This window comes from Pavona decussata, unplaced genomic scaffold (assembly GCF_977016875.1).
Source record: "Pavona decussata unplaced genomic scaffold, jaPavDecu1.1 SCAFFOLD_179, whole genome shotgun sequence".
Classification (NCBI taxonomy): Eukaryota; Metazoa; Cnidaria; class Anthozoa; order Scleractinia; family Agariciidae; genus Pavona; species Pavona decussata.
The window spans coordinates 572,049-585,689 of NW_028145589.1; the positions used below are offsets into that span (position 1 = coordinate 572,049).

The 13,641-nt window shown below is 38.3% G+C and overlaps 2 protein-coding genes across 5 annotated transcripts in view; one reads left to right on the forward strand and one right to left on the reverse strand.

Moving 5' to 3' along the window:
- The window catches only part of LOC146463297 (uncharacterized), a 50,266-nt gene extending 48,208 nt beyond the window's left edge, over nucleotides 1-2,058 (forward strand). For both annotated transcript variants that reach the window (XM_085084569.1, XM_085084570.1), the window contains one exon: nucleotides 102-2,058. In XM_085084569.1, the coding sequence (XP_084940695.1) occupies nucleotides 102-175 (74 nt within the window). In that variant the 3' untranslated portion in view covers nucleotides 176-2,058. The remainder of the gene's footprint in view (nucleotides 1-101) is intronic.
- Nucleotides 1-13,641, reverse strand: part of LOC146463298 (uncharacterized) — a 74,158-nt gene that overhangs the window by 37,279 nt on the left and 23,238 nt on the right. Inside the window, exon 5 of one of the 3 annotated variants that reach the window (XM_085084559.1) lies at nucleotides 2,314-4,500. The exons of the other annotated variants lie outside the window; for them this stretch is intronic. Within the exon in view, the coding sequence (XP_084940685.1) occupies nucleotides 3,980-4,500 (521 nt within the window). The 3' untranslated portion in view covers nucleotides 2,314-3,979. Of the gene's footprint in view, nucleotides 1-2,313; nucleotides 4,501-13,641 lie in introns of those variants that run through there. 3 annotated transcript variants of the gene reach the window in all.

Consider the following 13,641-nt stretch of genomic DNA (forward strand, 5'->3'; position numbering starts at 1 on the left):
CTTAGATCAGGCTCTATAAGCACATTCATTTACACTTATAAAACAGATGACTTGACAACTGAAACTCATGTTAAAACCTTAATATTTTCTCTTATTTGCAGGCGCTGCTGCCATTACTGTTCGATTCACCAGTCTTCTGCTGATTGTGTTAACCTTGTTTTACAATTTGATGTAAAAAACGTCTTACTTCATTCAAGTTGTCACCAATTACAAGTCACGTTTAATTTCTTTACACATTGTATCCTACTATAACATTAGAATTCTACTTTCTCTCGCTGAACGAAAGCCCCAACTCCATGTGACCGGCTGTCGGTTTTTATGTCGTTTTTTCTCGTAGATATGTATAAAACAATGTTTTGTTGCTTTTTCAAACCAATCATTTATTTTTTCAAGCCAAACTGAGTTATGAAATTTAAAATTCGTAGTGGTCCTTGCCGCCTCTCTTTTACGTCCCTCAGCCCCATGCCTTAACGGGCTGATCGAACTTGCCGAGCTTTAGCGGCTTGGGGCCGAGGACGATATCGTGACGTCACATTAGAATGCGCGCCAAGGAGGACGGGGAAGGATCGAGGCATTCTGAGAGCTACGTAGCCGGCTCCGTATCTTAACGGAGTGTATGTCATTAAGCAGTTGTCAACGGCACATTAAGGCTCCAAATGTTGGTACTTCTTAAAGAACATTAACCGGAAGAAAGATCTTTGCAGTTATTTACGCATTTTAAGCAGTTGCGACTGCTTTAAGTTGCGTACCACAACTGCGAGGATCTTTCTTCCAGTAACTCTTTCACCCGCAGTTCAAACATATGTTTCACATATTCATATTCACTCTTAAAGAATAATTAACAGAACGTAGAGTAGTCATTAGAATTGTGTTTCAAGTAAAACGGGGAATTATCAAAATGACGACATTTAAAGAATACAGTGTCATATACCCCGCTTCCTCCAGCAGCTAGGCGTATGATCATTCTTTGTTGTGTAAGAGGAATCTAAGGATACGTAGACTGCAATAGGTCTCTTTTTTCTTTTAAGTTCTGTAGCGCGATGGATGTACTGCGAGAAAAGCGTTCACTTTTCTAATTTACATAATTTTACCGTCACTTGCGCGCGTGATATGAGGCCAAAAAGGACGACTGCTCGCCATCTAAAGGATTCGCTTGTTGTGACCTTAAAATAAGATAAAAGCCAGATTTCTATGTAGACCCTAGCGACTGCCGGCAATCCCGCCGTTTCAAATTCTGAGCGGTCATACGGAAAACCACTAAAATCAGGATATACAATAATTTTACAGTCATGTATTCGATCACTTGATTCCTGAGTGGCCGCGTGTGATGTTTCCATATGTTCTCTCAGATTGAACACTTTTTCTAGCAATCAAGCAATGACAATCAGCCTTAAAACTACAGTTTTTGTATAAGTTGAGCCAAGTAAAGTATCAAAGAGTAGACAATAAACTAGACTTCAAATACTCTTGCAAGGAATTTTTAACGCTAATTGCCAGCAATAACAGTTCATAAGGTCTACGGTAGAAAAAACATGTTTGTGTACTATATACGAAGGTTTTCCACGGTAATAAACAATATAAGTCGTAAGTAGTCGTAGTACTGTATATGAACCCTTAAAATGAACTGTAAGTAGTACAAATATTCTATTATAAGTAGTATAAGTATCGTAATGTACTATAGTGTAGGTATTGTATTGTAGTCTTAGCGTTGTAGATAGTATAAGTGTCGTATTGTTAGTAGCGCAAGTATTGCATTGAATTGTAAGTAGTATAAGTATTATATAATAAGTAGTGAGTAGTGGACATATTGTTTTGTAAGCGGCTTTCTTATATGTGTGTTGCAATTAAACAAATAAACAAACAAACAAACAAACAAACAAAAAAACCCCAATATAACCCCACTGTACACTATAGAAAAGGCAATGCATTGACAGTATTCAACTCGTAATGTAAGCTGTACTACTGTATTCACTAATTAGACCTTTTCGATGGAGGAATTCTTAAATTAAAGATGGAAACACGAACGATCTGTGAATAAATACAAATTGCCTTTTCTTTAAGTGTGCAGTATTGAATGTCTATATAGCTAAAACAATAGATATGGCCTTTCTTTCAATGCCTTATTATGTGCTTATTTATTTCAAAGATTTACCCGCTGGTGGGAACATTACTTCATTAGACAATCTATAAACTAAGGCATCTACCTCTCCGAAAGGATAAGGTTTTAAAAACTGTTGTATGACTGTTATGGCCGGGATGGATTAGGCATTAACGTTTTTGGCGATTGGTCCTTTCGAAAATGACTCCAACGTATAGAATGCATCAATCTGTCTTTATTTGTACTCACTCTTGCTCAAAAATAAAATTACAACAAAGAAAATATTAAATGTAATAATTAGAGTACTGGCTGCCTGGAATAACCATAGGGACTAGCGGAGCCAGGCAGCCAGTTGACATCAGTATTAAATAGCCCATTGAATACGATTGAATACTATTTTCAGTCTTTATCAGATAAGGTGGTCTGCTATATCTGGATAAGGATTTAGTATTCAAACTAGTGGACAATGCTTCTTCAACAGAAAGATACACTCCAATTGGTTTGGGTACTGATGGACAGCAACTTGAGCTTTAGCATCCACATTGCTAAGTGTGCAAGGAAAGCTGGTCTAGCAAGTAGATCTCCTGTCCCGTTCGAAAAACCTGCTACCGGTCTCAGCAAAGCTCACTCTATTTAAATCTGCCATTGTCCGACACCTCACATATTGTCAGAAAAAAAATATAAATTATGGCACTTGCCAGGACTTCCGATAAAAGAAAACTAGTAGACTGCAAGCAGTCCCTTTCTGGTCAGTCGAGAGGGTGCGCTCATAGCGCAGCGAGACTGGAGCGAGGAGAATAAACGAGAAGAGACTGGGGAGAGGCCTCTCCCCAGGCCCCCATCCACTCGTTTGCTCTAGTTTTTTCGCGCTCGGCTACTTCGCACGCCCTCTCGACTATCCAGAAAGGGACTGCTTGCAGTCTAGAAAACTGAGAACAGGAAAGAGCACTACGTTTAGTGTACTTGCACAAGACTTCCTCGTACGAGATCTTTATAGGACTAACCTAGTTTTGCTAAACGAAAAAAGGTTAAAGGACATTCATTTGGAACCCCGCCTTACGACCACCTCGTTATTACGACCAGTTTTTGTGCCCCGAACAATTGAAATTCCAGCCATTTCCCGGCTTAGTTTTACAACCTCGTTAATCCGACCACCCCGTTGTTACGAAAACATTTTCTACGACCCAAAGGTGGGCGTTTTAACAGGGTTCCATTGTACCTATCTTAAAATCTGACAGGCACTCCTTACGATATCTAGGCCCACGACTTGGTTTAAGCTGGCTAGCGAAGAAAGAAACGCTCCCGCATTAAAGAAATTCAAGAAAATAATAAGTTTTAGAAACATATCATTAATGGACGGCAGTAGTTGTAACTCTTGTTATTTATGCAACACCTAGCGTGACATCATTTGATCGCCCCTGTGTAACATGCTTATTAACCGCTCTACTCTACTTTTTACTCCATTCTATCCTAACCTAGCCTACCCAAGGTTTTCGAAAATTTTGCGTACTGTACGCCTCCTCACGACTTATCTAGAAATGATCACTGCCAGAATATTGTTACATTTAAAAATCGTAACAAACAACACAAGACCGATGCATAGAGCTACCTGCAATTTATGAGTAGATAGAAGACAACTCATAATTTTCTCGAGCTAATTTCGACTTTATAACGCTTCTTCATTTATTTCATTTAATCTAGGTCGCTATTTGTTTATTTTACCACGATTTATAAAACTGAACCACTCACGTATGTATACTGCATCTGCCAGTGGCCAGTGTATAATCAGTTATAACATAACTACTACATTGATAAGTGTAAAAATATAACGTACTATCTGCTTAATTTTGTATTTCTTAAAATGTGTGAATTGAACTTTAATTAATATTCTTCAAGTTTTACGTATTCTTCCAGAGGCCGTATTTCAAGGAGTACACCGTACAGCTCAATACCAGAAAGGAAAATGCCATGTTTTCCGTCTGAGTTTTTGGCGGTTTGAACAATCTTGAAGTAGCGATAAGCATTCACTTTACCATCGACACACCACGTGGCTGTGAGGTAGCTGGCATCTTTCAACTCTTCCTTTCTAGTTATTTGCAGTGGTTTCCAGTCGCGACCATCAGTTGACCCTTGAAGTTTCCACTTGGGTAAGGTGGGGTCTTCCTTTTTATGTGTCAAGGTACAGTGAGTGACGAACAAAAGGTTCTTCTCGCCCAAGTCAATCCACCACCATGACCTTGGTTCCTCTTTAGTGCCACAGGTTGGACCTTTTCTGTTGCTCAGTACATCAAAAGCTTCTCCCGGTCCGTCAGAGGATCGCATAGCGCGAACTGAGTTTGCTTTGGTTTCCTCCAAGTGATCGATGATATCGCGTTTATGATCTCTGAATGGTAAGAAAATGCCTTTAAAAATAAATGAAAGTAAATAAATAACCTTTATTTACCCTCGGCAGTGTTTATAGCACAAATGCTAGTGGGCCCGAGAATTAAACTTTACAAAGAAATAATTTAAATTGAACATAACATGATTAATAAATCCCAACTGGCAGGAGGCAGACTAGCTGGCTATTTACAGGCGCTACCGAGAAACAACTCCAGCTTGCGGACAGAACCTGGGACCTTCGGATTTCAAGTCCAGACCACTCGACCATGCTGCCTCCCAAAAAATATGAAATCGGTATTCAGAATCAAATAAAAACCTTGAATACCAATAGCAAGAGGCAGTATTAAGGTGATTCCCGAGAAATAAAAATTGTCGTGAAAATTTTCTCAAACTTTCTGTGATAGTTCACTACTATTTCGAGAAATGTAATAAAAAAGATAGTTCACCATGTCCGCGAAAAAGCTAACGTTCACTCAATTTATCCCATAATCGCTTGCAATATTCGCTTCCAAAAATGAGTTTATTTGATCCGTTATTGCCATGTCGGGTGATAACAGAAGTTACATAGATAAAGCAGAACTTAGAAAAACGTAATACATAAAATTTATAAGGTATAATCGGCAACTAAAATTTGAATTTCTTGGGAGGGAAGCAAAATGTGAAGTAGTATCAAGTCAGAATGTTACTAGCATGCGAGTTCTCAGTAGCTCTATTTTATACCCGCGAGTGGTGGGCAAGCTCGTATGTCTGGCAATAACTCATTTTTCTGCCATCAAATTTTTCTAAAGATTTTCTAAACATAAAGAGGATAATAGCAAAGTTAACATAACGCGATAAAAATGGTAGGTCACGGTGGTCGTTTAGAAGAAAAAAAAAAGCCATTTTATAATTGGCTGAGCTTAGCATGAAGGGAAACACATCATATTTTTAGTGTGCGCGCCGTAATGACGTAAGACATTATGTGCAGTAGGAATGCTCAATGCAATTCAAGGGAATCATCTTAACTAAGGACGGTGCATACTTTTGTGCCTACACATATGTTTTGCGTATCTCATGAAACTCAGGTTTCCTATGGGTGGTGTGCCTACTAATACAGGAATATTGTTTGCGTGGTTTAAAACTATGCATCCTCAGAGACCCAGGGGCAGACAGTGGGGACGAGGACAAAGTCAAGACGGACGGGAAAAAACGAGCAATAATACGACTTTGTCTTCCTACCCACTATCTGCCCATGTGTCTCAGAGAAAGAAAACTATGCAGAGAAAGCAGCACTTAGCAAGTACTCTTGTTATTACAAAATAGAAAATTGGGGGTAGCCATGCATTTTTCAAAAGTTAATAAAGCTTCAATTTGGAATAAAACCCCATACATTGCTTTGTATTTTACTGCCTTCTGGAATCTTGATTATTGCTTAATTATCTCTAAACAAAATGCCCTGCTACCCCCAATTTTCTTTCTGGATTGCAGTAGCCCGTACCAGGATCTGATTTTCCTGCATAGTCATAAACAGTGCATAAATACTTCTGTATTAGGAGGCAACGTCCTTACTGGTTTTCGTATCAAGTTAGCTTTGATTAATTTACGAAAAAGATATGGACCGCTTAGTTACAACAGATACCTTGTACAGTGTGCCAGCTATCTCTCCCAGTCAACATTTGTTCATTTTCAGGCCAAACAGAAGTAAATACACGTGGGTAAATAAAATAGAGTAGACTCATTGATCTCCAATCATCAGTGAAAATTAGTGAACCCAGTCAACCGCTATCTCTCTCTCTCTCTCTGTCTCTCTCTCTCTCTCTCTCTCTCTCTCTCTCTCTCTCTCTCTCTCTCTCTCTCTCTCTCTCTCTCTCTCTCTCTCTCTCTCTCTCTCTCTCTCTCTCCATAGGTATCGTCAGGCACTTTTGTAACATTTCCCTCCTTTTGCAATAATTTGCCGATTTTTACGTGGTAACGCACACCAACTTTTCAGTGGAAGCCTTTTATAATTAACCCCTTGCAGGCCAAAATTCAAGAAGTAACCTTAAAATCAAAGGGATTAAGACGCTTTTTTATGGCTAGGAGGTTACAAAAGATCCCTACTCCGTGGTAAGCACTTTTAAAAAAGCTTTTTGATCGATTTCCCTGCCAAATTGTAGCTATTGCCTTACCATTTCTATGCCATACCATTCTCTCGATTACCACAGTAATTTAAATTGGAGATTTTGCGGCCCAGAAAATTTCGCCGTGTTTGTGTTGGACTTTTCATGTCCATGAAAAGAATCACGATTCGGAAAAAGCCCGTTTTTTGCATCGTCACTTTGAAAAAGCAATTTAGCCAATTTGAACTAACCAACATTCACACGATTTTGAGGGAAGATTAAGACGTCCTTTGGTAATTTGACAAAGAAAGATTGAAGTGAATTGGATGTATTATTATTTTTTTATGAATTTTTTAAGTTACCGATGTCTTAAAACCGGCAACGTTACAAAACGTCCCTATTTGCTAGAAGTTCCAACAAGTGATTTCTACATAAATTCTTTAGAGATAAGAACCAAAAGGGGCATCAATCTAGACATTACCACAGTAGAAATAAGTGATAAAAATTTTACGTCTTTCCTATAAAATGAAAGGGAACTAGCACTGTGAAAAGGGTTTATTCAACCTTGCCGCATTTTGCGTTATTGAGGATACTGATATATTGCTTACATAGTTGAATGTGTGACTCATTGCATCGGTGAATGATCATGAAAGCTATAATGGGAATAGGTTTACATGTAAAATATTGCTGTTGTGCCTTTCTACATACCGGAAACGTATCCGAAAGGAACGTTTTAATTAATAGTGAAAGCCTTTATATTATAGATTGACCACAATGTCGGTGTCAAGAAAACACCCTAAAGGCTCCAGGGCAAACCTCAGTGAGGTTCAAATTCAATTAAGAAAATATAAAGTAGCAGTGATACTATGGACTCAATTGATTCATTAAAGACAATGATGGAAATCAGAAGGCACTGCGATAACTAACGCACGGTGCACCAGTCCTGTAAATCTTTGTTGTTCTAAACTACTTATAATTGCCTTTTGCGTATATCTCGCGTTTTTCTATTAACTGCAGTTGCCATTATGTCTTTGTTTTTATTCAATTTTTTCTTTTTGAGAGGATTTTTCAGAATTTCAATACATCTAGTTGTCTACGGACGAATTTCCAGTTAGGCTTTGGTTAAAACAAGGAGGCGGTGGCTGACGAGATGCAAACGACCCCACCCCTTTTTTCTTCTCAACTGAGCTCCAGAATGGGTATCAGATGAGTTATTTGCTTGCGCAATCTATTGGCGGAGAAAAGGCGCGAACAAAGCGATCCAAGATCATAAAATTGAAATTTACAAGTGTGAACACATCCAAACATTCAACATCGGCGTAAAACTTTGAACGAAGGGTGTGTTTCATTCATTTTAAAGGAACACACACAAGAGGCCCGTCTGAGATGTAACTTATGCAGTTTAATTCACGCCATAATTTATACGTATTATTAATTAAGGGTCATACCAAGAAACTATTCTCCTTTCTCATGGTTTTAGCGCTGTTAGTTTCATTGGACACGGTCGTCAACCGGTTAAACGGTTAAAATATGAAAGGCGTCAAAGAGGGGCTTCCAAGATGGGCAAACCTAGAAACATTTAGGGTTGTTTAACACTATTTTTAAACTTTGACGCGTAAAAGCGATAATTTGGCCTTATGTGCAACCTACGCCTGCTAACAAGCAGATAACTAAAAGGGCCCAAAGGCGAGTGGGTTCAACATTCTTAGTTTAGAGTAGGCCTTTCAAGATTGTGTCAAACTTGCTCCAAAAGATCGCTTATAAAAACATAATTAGAATACGTACAAAATGCATTTCTGACAAATCTTGAAAGTTGCTTTCAAAATTAAATGTTTCGATGTGGAGGAAATGTTGCATGCACGAATTTACTTCTTTGCTACAAAGTTTCTCACATTCCCCGAAAAGTTGCAAAAAATTGCCAATTATAATCTGAATAGGCCCAGTTAACAAGGCATTTAGGATTTTCCGAGGATTACACCTCTCGCGGACTGGCTGTACCTCGGATTGTTGTAAAATTCTTCTATGACAAGTATTTGCTATGCGGAGGAAATGTTGTAGAAATTTGCTTCTTTGCTACAAAGTTTCTCACATTCCCCGAAAAGTTGCAAAAAGTTGCCAATCACAATTTAAATAGGCCCAGTTAACAAAGCATTCAGGATTTTCCGAGGATTACACCTCTCGCGGACTGGCTGTACCTCGGATTGTTGTAAAATTCTTCTATGGCAAGTATTTGCAATAAGTTTATCTTGTTCTCGTTCGGTTGAGTTAATGTTAAGCATGATAAAGACATTAGGTAATGGAGTGGTTTTCAATACTTTTTAGCACAAAGTTTAGTACTTTGGCCAGTAAAAAAATAAATTAGCGCGCGGTGTTTCTGTTCAATTTCAGACCTCATCAACCCAAAGGAGCAACAATAACTGTTGATGTTGACCTGAAAACTGCTCTATTGCCCATGATTAAGACACTTGATCCAAGTGCATGCGAGATTGTTCATTGTTTTAGCAAAACGTTGCAGTTGTCGAAAAATACCCAGAAAGCCGCAGCCACACGATTTGTTCTTTTGTTTGCGTGGTTAACGCAATGTTTGGAATATTCTTGTAGCGGAAATTGCACTCGGATGATGTAAAGACACTCGACATTTAGGTTAGTTGTTAAGCTGTTTCTTCAGCTCTGTTAGGGTTGTTGTACGTACCATTCTTACCACGCGCTAGTGGCACAATATTTCCAAAAATCATATTACTTTTACAAGGAAAAAAAGAAGAAGAAAAAATGTTGTAGCCGCGGCTTTAGGGAATACTTGAAAATGTATGATAGTTCATGTATGTTGCGTTTATTGCTACTTTTTTCACGGTATGCTTTGCCAACAATTTGAATTAAGAAAACTCAATTTCATTTATTACTACAAAGCTAGATTGTAGATTTCACCTGTAACTTGTATTCGGCAAGCTCGGTAATTATAGCCAATGTGCTCCACTTTAAAAATTTTCAGGAAGTCATTTTCTTTTTAAACATAGCACAGGATATGGGCAATCAAACGCCCCCGCACGTTTATCATATCCCGTCAGCATCAATAAGCTATTAACTCTGTTGTAATTGATTTTCCCATGAAATAAAGGAATATGCTAGTTCCAGGTAAGTTAACAAAAGTAACTAAATTGCATCTTGTTCGTTTGAAAATAGTGAAGTAACACAAGCAATACTTAAAATACACAAAAAGTTGAAATGTGTGCTTCAGCGTCTTGGTCATAAAGTGAAATAAGTGTACCGTAACTATTCGAATAAACGCCTCCCTCGAACAAACGCTGCCCTCGAATAAACGCCGCAGGGACAAGCAAAAATCAAATAAACCCCGCGATCTTTCTCGACATTGCGGCGTTTATTCGAAGCATCTATTTATCACCAATATAAGCAATTCAACTACTTATCTTTTTGTAACCATTTTTTTTTTTTTAAACCAGTCGCGGAAATTTATTTTTCTCGATTGTAATGTTATTCAGTTCAAAGTGGCTATACTTCGTAGCTTGGCTGCTTAGCTCAGTCTCTCTAAAACTTCTGCGATGCGCAATTCCGTGGTATCAGCCGAGAATCTTGCCAGTACAACTAGTCTGATTTCTCTCTTTCTTTTGCCAGTGACTTTTGCAAATAAGTTGTTCTCAGTGTTGGCGCGTAGGAAGTTATTCAATAAGCTTGACAGACGTTTAAATGACACAATAAATTCACAATTGTTGCAAGGTTTGCAATAAACGCTGCCCTCGAATAAACGCCGCCCTCAAATAAACGCCGCATCTTAAAGGGGAAGTATCATGGGTTTTTTGATATCTTTTGTTAAAAATGATGAAATAAGACCTTCAATCAGCTGCCAAATGTTTCTAGAATAACGAGAGGAACGAAATCAACTCAATTTTTGAAAGAAACAACTTGTGATCTGTTCTAGCGCATTTTGGAAACAAAAATGCGAGAACTTCAAAAACATTAACCTAATATTTTTCAAGTTTCAATCCAAACCGGCCAACCCTGTCACTGGCAAGAGGCACTAATCGACAGTTTTATTGCACTGGGATGATAATTTTTAACAAACTTGACAATCATTTCGTTGTTTCTGTTGACAGACAAAACATTTTTGGGTTTTGAGATGACAGCAAATTTGCGTGATACTTCCCCTTTAAGTGCCCAAAATTTATTTAAAGCCGCGGCGTTCATTCGAATAAATACGGTACTTTAGGTTATCGCGTTTAATCATGTGCATAACCTGTTTTCTAAATAATGGGAACAACAACAGTTGGAGTTTGTACAACTTGATACAAAAGTGCCAGTTTGTTAGAAAAGTGCCCTATTGTTACAAAAGTGCCCTATCGAACGTTACAAAAGTGCCCCAGTGACGTTACAAAAGTGCCCTGGGTTACGAAAGTTCCCTAGCTTCGTGACAAAAGTTCCCTATCACGTTACAAAAGTGCCCTTTTTTCGTTACAAAAGTGCCCGTGCCTCTGGCTCTCTCTCTCTCTCTCTCTCTCTCTCTCTCTCTCTCTCTCTCTCTCTCTCTCTCTCTCTCTCTCTGTCTCGCTGTCTCGCTGTCTTTCTCTTTCTCTCTCTGTCTGCCTCTGAGTGATACGAGTGAGACAGACAGACATACAGGCAGGTCCCTTTCATTGTTTAATGATTGAATATCAGTTGTGAAGAAAGCGGTTCACATAACAGGCCCGTAGCAAGGCTAAAACAACTGAGGGAGGTTAGCAAAATTATGAAACAAAACTACCCCCCCCCCCCCCGTCTCTCAAAAACAGACTGATTTGGGGGTTTAAGATGCAACGAGAACATAAAAAACCGGTAGATTTAGTAAGTAAAACAATAACTTTGCACCTGCATCACACTCTTAGGTACATGTTTTTTCCTTTTCTTTAACGTGGACTACTACGTGAAGTTTCCTAATTTACGTTTGAAGGAGGACGTAGACAAACCACGACAAATTTTTCTTTCTCTTTTTAAATTTGGTTGGAATCGGGCAGTAAGAATCCGACTGCAGGAGAATTTTTTTTTCTCTGGTCTTGGGGACATATTTGTGTGGCTTTTTTGTGTGTCAACGCGGGAACACTAAATTGTTATAAACTAAGGACATTTGTCTTGCTTGAAATGAGCGGATGTCTTAGCAAACAAGTAGTTTATTTCGACAGTTTTCACGGCTTCAGATTGGTTGATTTCAATCCATTTTGATTCTTATTTCCGAGTCACAAGATAGGAGTGCCTGTTAGCGAAGGAAACTAACAGGTAATCTCGTACCCAGATCTCCCACGGTCAGGCGGAGGGGAGATCTGGTAAAGTTCGATTTGAGGCCCGGAATACGGGCCTGCCCATCATCCTTTGTCCACCGTGCTGCTCGTAACTGTGATCATTCCTGGTGAGGTTTTCGCTTTCGAGGGTGCTCTTCGAAACGTTCTTCGGTCGAGAGGACAACAAAACTTGAAACTTAAACCAAAACGAAAAAGGCAACAGGAGAGATTGCAATCAACAAGCGCGGTAAATCACTTTTTTACTAAGATTAGTTCCTACCCTTTGTGACCATCTAGACCATCTTTGTAATGAAAACTGTTCCAAGAACAAATCCATCGTAATTGTGCTTTCTCCACTCAAGATCAACGTGCTTATCGACGATCAATTAAAAACACTTAAGTCAACCGGAGTAAGCTGTACCAGTTTTCGCCTTTGATGGTAACTGTATTGAAGATACTGTAATTTACAGGCAGGGAAATGTCACATCATTTTTGTGCACCCCAAGGTAAAGGTAGCAACAGACAGTGCAGAGAGTTTTTGTTGTCGAAGCTTTATCAGAAAAATTTTGTGGTCGTTGTTGTAGATGAGGCACAATAGAGTTACTGATTGGCATCTTGGTGTTAAATTTCGCATTGGAAAGTCAAATGGTTCATGTCATATTTTCATTTGCAAAGTTTCAGAAATTGTGGTCCCCTGGTGAAAAACCTCACAGGATCTTCAAGGATCTTTAAAGATCTTCAAAGACCTGCCAAAGATCTTTAAAGATAAAGATCCTCAAAGGATCCTTATAGGATCTTTGAAGATCCTCCAAAGATCTTCAAAGATCCTGCATATGCAAGATCTTGTTATGCTATCTGCAAAGATCCTCAAGGAATTGGTAAGGATCTTGCAAGGATCTTTGTAAGATCCTTGCAAAGATTCCTGCAAAGATCTTTGCAAGGATCCTTCAAGATCCTCAAAGATTTGATGAGGATCTTTGAAGAATCTTACAAAGATCCTTTTAAAGATCTTGCAAAGATCTTTGCAAGGATCCTTCAGTATCCTCAAGGATTTAATGAGGATCTTTGAAGAATCTTACAAAGATCCTTTTAAAGATCTTGCAAAGATCTTTGCCAGGATCCTCAAGGATTTAATGAGGATCTTTAAAGAATCTTAGAAAGATCCTTTTGAAGATCCTGCAAAGATCTTTGCCAGGATCCTCAAGGATTTAATGAGGATCTTTGAAGAATCTTTAAAAGATCCTTTCAAAGATCTTGCAAGAGATCTTTGCCAAAATCTTCAACAATTTAATAAGGATCCTTCGAAGATCTTGCAAAGATCTTTGTCAGGATCCTTAGGGCTCCTAAAGGATTTTTAAATTAAGCTGAATTATCTTTGTCGGATCTTAAAAGGATCCTTGATAGTAAGGATCTTGCAAAGACCTTTGCCAGGATCCTTCATGAGCTTTAAGGATTTAATGAGGATGTTTGCAAGACCCCTATGATAAATAGAAAAAAAAAGGTGATGGAAAATAAAAGGCCATTACACTTGCAATTACAGTGTAGGCATTTGGTAATTTATTTTATTAATCAATAAGACCGTTTATTCAAATACACTTCGCAGTCCAAAGACTGAATTGCGTGTACAAATAATTAAATTGTATGAAACTGAAAAACATAAATATATATACAAAATATAGAAAAAATTTAATAATTACAGGTAACATATAATAAAGAAGAATGCATAGAACTCTGCGAGAGGAAAAAGGACATTATTTAAAAAACTACATACTACTACTAATGACTAATAATAAAAGAGTTCTTTTAACGATTGGTCTTG